Consider the following 11,444-nt stretch of genomic DNA (forward strand, 5'->3'; position numbering starts at 1 on the left):
GTAAACTCCACTAGAGGTAGCTTCGATTCCCACGTCCCTTGGAAATCGATCATACATGCTCGCAATAGATCCTCCAAAATCTGAATCACTCGCTCAGACTGTCCCTCTGTCTGTGGGTGAAACGTTGTACTGAATAGCAACTTCGTCCCCATGGCTGCATGTAGGCTCTTCCAGAAGGACGATGTAAACCTTGGATCCCTGTCGGACACAATGGAAACTGAGATCCCATGCAATCGAACGATCTATCTGATATAAAGCTCCGCATACTGCGTCATGGAGAAAGTCGTCTTCACTGGCAAGAAGTGCGCTGATTTAGTGAGTCGGTCCACGATAACCCAAATGGCATTGTATCCTCTGACTGGCCTTGGCAACCCAATAACAAAATCCAAAGTAATATTCTCCCATTTCCACTCTGGGATAGGGAGTGGCTTAAGCATCCCTGCTAGTCTCTGGTGTTCTGCTTTCACCTGTTGACAAGTGAGGCATTCAGACACAAATCTGCGGATGTCTCTCTTCATCCCTGGCCATCAATACAAGATCTGCAGGTCTTTGTACATCTTGGTACCTCCTGGGTGGATTGAATACGGAGATTCATGTGCATCTGATAAGATATATTTTCTGATCGAATCTATGTTAGGCACCCACATTCTACCCATGTATCTCACAATACCATCTGACACTGAGTAGAGCACACTGCCCTTGGACTCATCCTTCAACCTCCATTTCTGCAACTGCTCATCTGAAGGCTGTCTGATTCGGTCTAGCAAATCATATTTGACTGTCAGATTAGATAGTCTGGGAGCTCTGTCCTTACGATAAATCTCTAGACCAAATTTCTGAATCTCAGACTGAAGAGGTCTCTGCACTGACAGCTGTGCTATGACTGCGACTTTTCTGCTCAAGGTGTCTGCGACGACATTAGCCTTTCCCGGATGGTAGCTAATTTCGCAGTCGTAGTCTTTTACCAATTACAACCATCGCCTCTGTCTCAAATTTAGCTCCTTCTGCGTGAAGAAATACTTGAGACTCTTGTGATCGGTGAATATCTGGCATTTCTCGCCATACAAGTAGTGTCTCCAAATCTTCAACGCAAAGACTACTACGGCTAATTCAAGATCGTGAGTCGGGTAGTTCTTCTCATGCACCTTCAACTGCCTGGAAGCATAAGCTATAACCCGACCATGCTGCATCAATACTGCGCCTAACCCGAGCTTAGACGCATCGGTGTATAACACAAAGTCTCCTTGCCCTGATGGCATGGCTAGCACTGGCGCTGAAATAAGAGCTCGCTTCAACGTATCAAAGCTCTTCTGACATTCATCACTCCACACGAATTTTTCATTCTTCTTTGTCAGTGAAGTGAGTCGCACTGCTATCGACGAAAACCCCTGAATAAATTTCCTGTAGTAGCCTGCTAGGCCTAGGAAACTGCGAATCTCAGACGCGTTCTTCGGATCGACCCATTCCTTAACGACTGTCACCTTTGCTGGGTCCACCTCAATCCCACTGCTAGACACTATATGACCCAAAAAGGATACCTTCTCCAACCAGAATTCACACTTACTGAACTTCGCAAATAACTTGCGACTCTGCAAGATTTGTAAAACTGTCCTCAAATGTTGACTGTGCTCCTCATGGCTCTTCGAGTATATAAGAATGTCGTCAATGAATACTATAACAAACTAATCAAGGTAAGGCTGAAATTGACTCGTGAGACCGTCTCACATTAGTTTTTGTGATACAAATATAAGGCAATATATTTAAATATGATTTCAGATGATTTTATCTCACATAGGTTGGAAATAAAAGTTTAAAGTGATAGTGATTGTAATGAACTCACATATCAACTTGAATTAACCATTTTCGTAAAACGATAATGAATATAAAGTAGTTGATATTTGACATAAAAAGTAATACTTTTTCGTGGGTGACCCATATAGAATATCTGTTTCACAAAATTGACCCGTGAGACCGTCTCACATGAGTTTTTGTGATACAAATATAAGGCAATATATTTAAATATGATTTCAAATGATTTTATCTCACATAGGTTGGAAATAAAAGTTTAGAGTGATTGTGATTGTAATGAACTCACATATCAATTTGAATTAACCATTTTCGTAAAACGATAATGAATATAAAGTAGTTGATATAAGGGTTCATTTTGGAGTCGTGTTTGTGCGGGGTGACAACTACTCTTGCTTTTCATTAGCACAAGTAAATTTTTATTTTTTTTATCTTTACATCAATTTTTTTTTGATAAATAACTATAAATATACTAAGTTTTGTCAAGGGAATGTATCGAATACATGCAACTATCACATTTTGTAGAATAATTTTTTATGTATAATAAAAAATATAATAATAATTTATATATAAAAAAATTGCATAAAAATTTAGGGATTTTATTAAAATTAACTATTCTAGGGTGACTTTTAATAAATAAAACTATTAAAATGATATTTTTGAGTACCGTAATTTCGATTATTTTTAAAATTTATGGTGGTTTGGAAAAATGTTATAAATCAAGGGTGGTACGGGCATTTTGTGATTACACTTGTAAAATATAAACTAATTGATGGATAATCTACACGTTGTTGAAAATTAATATTTAATATTGATTATTTGAATATTGAATGTTGAAAATTAGGTAAAATTAGGTGTTGAATATTGAAATTTGTGTGTGATGATGAAGGTAATGATGTAATTTATTTTTGGATTATTTGTAAAGATTTTCTATAAATAGATCTCTCATTTGTGAAGAAAATCACAATTGAGTTGAGAGAAAAATATTATAAAGTGTGTAGTATGATAATTTTGAGAGTTTGAGATTTTTATTTTTTACCGTAAATTTTTACTTTTTCACAACACGTTATCAGCACGAAGCTCTAAAAGTCCTCCATATTTTTCCAAGCTCCAAAACAGAAGAAAAAGGTAACAAAAGCAATAATATTTATTTTATTATTTATTTATTTATTGTGTATATATTTAATATATAATATAATGTTATAATAAAATAAATTTTTCAAAAACTTGTTATAAATCCTGGGAGGATGTTAAGACGACATCCCACACTCCCGGTAAGGGATACGACAAGTATAAAAGCCTATAAGGTTTTTAAACAAAATATCTTATGACACCTCATTATAATATTGTGATATGATATACATAATTATTTAAAACATTACTAATATTATATACACCATATTATTACCATAAAATTATACAAATACATACATTTATTTTCTTGTACACCAACGGTCATAAACGGTAACAAAACGGCTAGTTTTTGCCCTATAAATATGATCTCACAAACACATTCAATCACTCCAACTTTCTCTTCTTCTCTAAAATTATTCTTCATCAAATTTTTGAAGAAAAAAGAAGATGGCTTTCACAAAGTTATTTTTAATTATTTTGGTTATAATACTCACGAATCTTGTACTTATCGGAGAATATCCTCCTCATGTGTTTTCTTTATTTTTACGAATGCTTGTATTTGTTGTTTATCCATTACTTTGTATTGCAATATTCATTAACTAATAAAATGCATCATAATTTTTTTTAGTACCACCATGTCAAACTTGACAAAGCTCGAATTTGTTGCACTCGACATTACGGGGAAAAATTATATGCCATGGACTCTCGATGTAGAAATGCATCTTGAGTCATTGGGTCTAAGCGAGACCATTAAAGAAAATGGTATATCTTCATCACAAGAAAAAGCAAAAGCTATAATATTTTTGCGTCGACATCTCGATGAAGGTTTAAAATGTGAATATCTCATCGAAAAAGATCTCATGGCTCTGTGGAAAGGATTGAAAGAAAGATTTGAACATATAAGGGAAGTTATACTTCCGACCGCCCGTGATGAATGGAATATGTTAAGATTCCAAGATTTTAAGAAAGTCAGTGATTACAATTCAGCGATGTATCGAATAATCTCGCAGCTAAAATTTTGTGGACATGAGGTCACAGAATCGGAAATGCTTGAAAAAACATTTTCCACGTTTCACGCATCAAATATAACTTTACAGCAACAATATAGAGTGCGTGGATTTGCGAGATATTCTGAGCTCATCGCCTGTCTTCTTGTGGCGGAAAAAAACAACGAGCTACTAATGAGAAATCATCAGTCCCGACCCACTGGATCATCAGCATTTCCAGAAGTAAATGCTGTAAGTAAAAATGAATTTAAACCTGGAAACCAAAATCAAATTCAAAGACAAGGTTTTGGTCGAGGTCGAGGTCGAGGTCGTGGTCGTGGACGTGGACGTGGAATTGGTCGTGGTCGTGGTCGAGGCCGTGGTTTTGAAAACAATAGAGATAGTTATTTTTATAACTCATCTCAAAAGGGCGTCACGAACCACCCACAGAAAAGGCATCATGAGAACATGAGTGTTAATGAAAATCACTCGAAAAGATTTGAAAGTTCTTGTTTCAGATGCGGCACTCCAGGACATTGGTCTCGTATTTGTCGAGCCCCTGAGCACCTTTGCAAGCTCTATAAAGAATCGATAAAGGGGAAAGAAAAAGAGACCAACTTCACTGAGCGAAGTGACCGTTTGAGTGATTCAACTCATTTTGATGCTGCTGATTTTATGAATGATTTCTCTGGAAATGATCAATATGTTGGTGGGATAGAAATGAACAATATTGATGCTGCAGATTTTCTCAATGATTTCTCTGAAAATGAACAATATAGTGGTAGAATATAAATGTACAATAATTTATTTTTCATGTATTTATATGATAATGTTTTATTGTACAATTATGATATGTGTTATATTTAAATATGTATTGTCATTAATTTTTTTTCATTGCATATTTTTTGAAGTTCAAATATGGAAAATGCTATGAGCAAAGCTGAAGTTTGCATACCCGATAGTGGTACAACGCACACTATCCTCCGAGATAAAAGATATTTCTTGGAACTAAAACCAACAAAAACAACGGTGAATACAATATCAGGTCCTGTAGACTTGATTAAAGGATGTGGTAAAGCACAATTTTTGTTACCTAATGGTACAAAATTTTTGATCAATGATGCTTTATATTCACCACAATCGAAAAGAAATTTGTTGAGTTTTAATGATATATATTCCCATGGGTATGATACTCAAACAATGAATGAAGGGAATGAGAAATATATGTGTCTTACCACATATAAATCAGGAAAGAAATATGTGATTGAAAAACTACCAATGCTCCCTACTGGATTGCATTATACACATATACGTCCCATTGAATCAAACATGGTAATTGATAATTCTTCAATATTAACCAATTGGCATGATCGATTAGGACATCCTGGTTCAACAATGATGCGAAGAATTATAGAAAATACACATGGTCATCCATTGAAAGACCAGAAGATCTTTCAGAATAATAAGTTTCAATGTAAAGCATGTTCTCTTGGAAAACTTATTATAAGACCATCACCAGCCAAAATCCAAACTGAATCACCAATGTTTCTTGAACGTATTCAGGGTGATATTTGTGGACCAATCCATCCACCATGTGGACCATTCAGATACTTTATGGTATTGATTGATGCCTCCAGCAGATGGTCACATGTATGTTTATTGTCAACTCGAAATGTTGCATTTGCAAGATTACTTGCTCAAATAATAAAATTGAGGAATCAATTTCCCGATTATACAATCAAGAAAATTAGACTTGATAATGCTGGTGAATTTACTTCCCAGACTTTCAATGATTATTGTATGTCTATGGGAATCATTGTTGAGCATCCTGTTGCTCATGTACATACTCAAAATGGATTGGCTGAATCATTGATTAAACGTCTGCAAATGATTGCTAGACCAATGATTATGAAAACAAAGCTCCCTATTTCTATATGGGGACATGCAATTTTACATGCTGCTTCATTAATTCGCATCAGACCAAGTGCATATCATAAATACTCCCCATTGCAGCTTGCATTTGGTAAAGAACCAGACATTTCTCATCTGAGAATTTTTGGATGTATGGTGTATGTGCCTATTGCACCACCTCAACGAAAGAAAATGGGACCTCAAAGAAAGATTGGAATTTATATTGGTTATGATAGTCCATCGATCATTCGATATCTTGAACCACAGACAGGCGACGTGTTCACAGCACGTTTTGCTGATTGTCATTTTAATGAGGAAATCTTCCCAATGTTAGGGGGAGAACAGAAACATACCGAAAAAGAAATTACATGGTATGTATCATCATTGTTACATCTGGATCCAAGAACAAAACAATGTGAAAAAGATGTACAGCAAATTGTGCACTTGCAAAGAATAGCAAATCAAATACCAGATGCATTTGCAGACACAAAAGGGGTAACTAAATCATATATACATGCTGCAAATGCCCCTGCTCGAATTGAAATTCCGAAGAAACAAATTGAAGATAGTCATGATGTCATTAAACGCCTGAAGCGTGGAAGGCCAGTTGGTTCCAAGGATAAAAATCCTCGAAAAAGAAAATTCATAGAGAAACACAATGATCACAAAATAGAGAATGATGTTCCTGAAGAAACACATAATGATCACAAAATAGAGAATGATGTTCCTGAAGAAACACATGATGATGAAAATGTTTTGTCAGAACCACAAACTGACGAGAATCATGAAATCTCTATCAATTATATTAATACTGGAAAAATATGGAACCGAAAAGATATAGAAGAAATTGATGATATATTTTCTTATAATGTGGCAATCGACATCATAAATGATAATGAAGATCATGAACCAAAATCTTTTGGTGAATGTAAAAATCGGCAGGATTGGATAAAATGGAAAGATGCCATCCAGGTTGAATTGGATTCGCTAAATAAACGTAATGTTTTTGGACCTATAGTCCTTACACCTGAAGGTGTAAAACCTGTTGGATACAAATGGGTTTTTATTCGAAAGCGAAATGAGAAAAATGAAATAGTAAGATATAAAGCTCGACTTGTTGCACAAGGTTTTTCTCAAAGGCCTGGAATTGATTATGAAGAAACGTATTCTCCTGTGATGGATGCAATTACGTTTCGGTATTTGATTAGCTTGGCAGTATCTGAAAATTTAGAAATGCGTCTTATGGATGTTGTTACAGCCTACTTATATGGATCACTTGATAGTAATATATATATGAAAATCCCTGAAGGATTTAAGATGCCTGAAGCACAAAGTTCAAAACCCAGAGAATGTTATTCTGTGAAATTACTAAGATCATTATATGGGTTGAAGCAATCCGGCAGAATGTGGTATAATAGGCTAAGTGATCACTTGATGAAAAAGGGATATGTAAATAATTCAATATGCCCTTGTGTTTTCATTAAGAAAACAACATCCGGATGCGTAATTATTGCTGTATATGTTGATGATTTAAACATCATTGGAACAAATAAGGAAATTCAAGAAGTTGTGTCATACTTGAAAGAAGAATTTGAAATGAAGGATCTTGGAAAAACCAAGTATTGTCTGGGTTTACAAATTGAACAAAAAGAATGTGGAATATTTGTTCACCAGACAAATTATACAGAAAAGATCCTTAAACGTTTTAATATGGACAAATCAAATCCTTTAAGTACTCCAATGGTTGTTAGATCATTAAACATAGAAAAGGATCCATTCCGTCCATGTGAAGATGATGAAGATATTCTTGGTCCAGAAGTACCATATCTAAGTGCTATCGGTGCCCTTATGTATCTTACAAATTGTACAAGGCCTGATATATCTTTTGCCGTAAATTTATTGGCAAGATTTAGCACATATCCAACAAAGAGACATTGGAACGGAATTAAACATATATTCCGTTATCTACGAGGAACGACAGACTTGGGACTTTTGTATTCAAAAGATGCTAATCCAAGTATAATTGGTTATGCCGATGCTGGATACTTATCTGATCCACACAAAGCACGTTCTCAAACTGGATATGTATTTACTCGTGGAGGCACTGCAATTTCTTGGCGTTCACAGAAACAAACACTTGTAACAACTTCATCAAATCATGCCGAGATTATTGCACTACATGAAGCAAGCCGTGAATGTGTGTGGTTAAAATCAATGACTCAACATATCCAAATCTCATGCGGATTATCATTCGACGAGAAGCCTGTGATACTATATGAAGATAATGCTGCATGTGTTGCTCAAATGAAAGAAGGATACATAAAAAGCGACAGAACTAAACATATTCCTCCTAAGTTCTTCGCATTCACCAAGGAGCTTGAGAAGAATAAATGTATTGATGTTCGTCACATTCAATCAAGTGAAAACTCATCAGATCTCTTCACAAAGGCACTTCCTACGACAATATTCAGAAAGCACATATATAATATTGGGATGCGCAATCTACGAAATTTGTGAAGAATTGTTCGTGTCAACATGAGGGGGAGTTTACGTGACTGCACTCTTTTTCCCTTACTATGGTTTTTATCCCAATGGGTTTTTCCTAGTAAGGTTTTTAACGAGGCAGTATAAAAACACGTAATGAAGACAATCATTATGATCATCATCACAAGGAGGAGTGTTGAAAATTAATATTTTAATATTGAATATTTGAATATTGAATGTTGAATATTTGAATGTTGAAAATTAGGTAAAATTAGGTGTTGAATATTGAAATTTGTGTGTGATGATGAAGGTAATGATGTAATTTATTTTTGGATTATTTGTAAAGATTTTCTATAAATAGATCTCTCATTTGTGAAGAAAATCACAATTGAGTTGAGAGAAAAATATTATAAAGTGTGTAGTATGATAATTTTGAGAGTTTGAGATTTTTATTTTTTACCGTAAATTTTTACTTTTTCACAACACACATTTCTTTTATATTATTATTAATTATAATATAATATTATATGTTTATAAAATATATGATTATGGAAGTGAATCCTTCACATGGGGAACTACTTACTAATAATCTGATCCATTGTTGATGCCAAAATTTGCTCAAAAAATAAAGTTATTTGACCCTTGAAAATATTAAATTATGGCATACATGAATTTAGAAAATATAAATCTTGGGGACAAGCATGTGAGTGGCTTGACCACACTCAGTATTTGGTAAGAGGCATAATCAGAATTTTAGAAATCAATGTGCAAAAACTTGCACAAATTTTTCTAGTTGGAAATTATAATATTTTTACATTTAACAAAATAAGTTAAAGAAATTAGGAAAATTGAAATTTTGATTCAGTAAATCTCCATATTTGTGATTTTAGATATTTATGTTGTCAGATTTTTAGTTTCAATTCGACATATTTGTTTTATATATTTTATTTGCAATTTCATTCAATTTTTTGACTTGATCTAATGTGATGGTGATATGACATTGATTTGAAAATGATGTGACGCTCGTGTGGATGATATCACATTAACATTTTCAATGGAAAAAGACTAAAATCGTAAAATATTAAATGATATATGATCAGAAGTCCAAAAAATTAAGGTGTAAACGAACCGAATCGAGCATAATAATTGAAAATTGAAGGCTCAAATTCGGCTTGAAAATGATATATTCGAGAAAATTTTAATTTTTTTGTTCGAGTTCGATTTGAATCAAGGCTCGGGCTATATTTCTAATAGAAAGATGTGACCATGTTCGCGATCTATTATAAATATTGGCAAATACTTGAAAGACTCAAAATATATTTATTTTCTGTATATTTATATTATATTATTAAAATATCAAGTCTCGCGAGCAGCTTGCAAATTATCAAATAATATAATCTGGGCTTGAAAAAAGTTAGAACATATTTGAATTCGATATATTCGAATACGAATCAAATATTTTTGAGTCGGCTTGAAAAATTTACGAACCAATTCGGTTCGTTTACATTCCTATTTAAAATCAAGGGTGTCAAAATAGGACTCGATCCGTCAACCTGAACTGGTTCGACCGGAAAAAATCATGTTTGGGTTGAGGGTTTTCGGTTTCGAGTCAAATCGAGTTGGACTTGATATTTGATCCGGAAAAGTAATAAGGAACATATTGATCTGAAAATTTAAATTTTTAAAAATATATATTTAATATATATTGTTTATATTTTTATATAATATAAATTTGAAAAAAAAAAAATAATTATCGCCAGCAAAATGTTCACCTCAACCATACTCATGACGACATAATTTTCACAATTACCAAAGTAAAGGCTTGATTCATGGAACATTCTGACAGTTGTTATGCTAAAGGTGGATTCATAAATATAATAAAACGAATACTCAACTTATTCATATTTCTCAATTATTTTTTAAATAATCATGCTTGCCATATTTCCCTTTTGCCTAAATTGTCATTATCTTTTTCAGAATTGAACCCAATCAATTTGTTTCTTCACATAGCTTTATTAAGTAGCACATCGTTGTATTTTTTTATTTTTTAATCTTGAAAAGGTCATACATTTTTATAAATACATGCGAAAACACTTCATTAGTGATTCTTCATTTGCTTCGATATACAAAAAAAAACCGAAACCGAATCGAAAAGTAGAACTTATGGTGCGGCTGGAGCCAGGCTAAGATGCAAATCCAACCCAAATGCTTAATCGAAAGTCGGCCCATCAAAACTCTTTTGGGATTTAATGGGCTGTCGAGGCCCATCAACTACCGGAGCTGAAAGTTCATAGCCACGCGACACATTCAATGACCGTGCATCCCGTGGAGCATGAACCCACGACGGGGACGGCTGCGCCACCTCCGGAAGTGGAACATCGACCGAGGGGAGGAGCTTTTCTGGTGGAATGAAGCAGCGAAACATCGTGTTTCGCATGCAGGAAAAGGCGGAGTTTCGAGTGGCCTGCATTTGTGCACGCTTAATCTGTTGTCTCTCTTTCTTGTGAGCGTTTTGGTGTCCACCCAAGGCTTGTGAGTTTGGGAACTCGCGGGAGCAGTACTGGCACTCGTATTTCCGGGACAACGAAGGGGGTAAACCACCAGAATCCGGTGACCTTGATGGAGTTTTTATGGAATCTACTTTTTCTTGATCTCCCGTTACGTGACTCACGTCGAATCCGAATAGTTTTAAGCGGGCATTGCTTGTAACATTGTGTGGTTTCGGATTTCGATACTCCAGTTTGGACATGCTATACATTCAAGTTAAATGTATATTGAAAGAAGAGAGAAGAAAGAATCAAGAATTTTGGTGGGAGCGACTCGAGAAAGTTGCTGCTCTGTGTGGGTATTTATATAGTATTAGGGATTCAGTAAGGGCTTCCACATATCCAATGTCGATAGGACAGAGCTAAGCAGCTTGTGACTTATTAGAGAAATAAAAAAATTATAGTTTTCAGAGAATTTTTTTGTTCTTATTATGTTATCGGTCAACTAATAGCAATACACTAATTTGCGTTTATGTTTTTCGATTTTAATCATTTTTTATTGGAGTAGTTTCGTAACACTAAAAATTAATAACATTAAAAAAAAATAATAATGACACTTTATGGGTTATGACCCAAT

At 34.4% G+C, this 11,444-nt stretch overlaps 1 protein-coding gene across 1 annotated transcript; it reads right to left on the reverse strand.

The window, feature by feature from the left end:
* Nucleotides 1-10,454: 10,454 nt before the first annotated feature.
* On the reverse strand, nt 10,455-11,239 carry LOC140963735 (zinc finger protein GIS3-like). Its single transcript, XM_073423116.1, has one exon. The coding sequence runs from the start codon at nt 11,077-11,079 to the stop codon at nt 10,531-10,533; it is 549 nt and encodes a 182-aa protein (XP_073279217.1). The 5' UTR covers nt 11,080-11,239; the 3' UTR covers nt 10,455-10,530.
* Between the last annotated feature and the right edge of the window lie 205 nt (nt 11,240-11,444).

The sequence above is a fragment of the Primulina huaijiensis genome, chromosome 18 (genome assembly GCF_012295235.1).
Source record: "Primulina huaijiensis isolate GDHJ02 chromosome 18, ASM1229523v2, whole genome shotgun sequence".
NCBI lineage: Eukaryota > Viridiplantae > Streptophyta > Magnoliopsida > Lamiales > Gesneriaceae > Primulina > Primulina huaijiensis.

Coding starts and splice junctions, on each gene's coding strand:
- LOC140963735 (XM_073423116.1), bottom strand. CDS start 11,079: ATGTATAGCATGTCCAAACTGGAGTATCGAAATCCGAAACCACACAAT.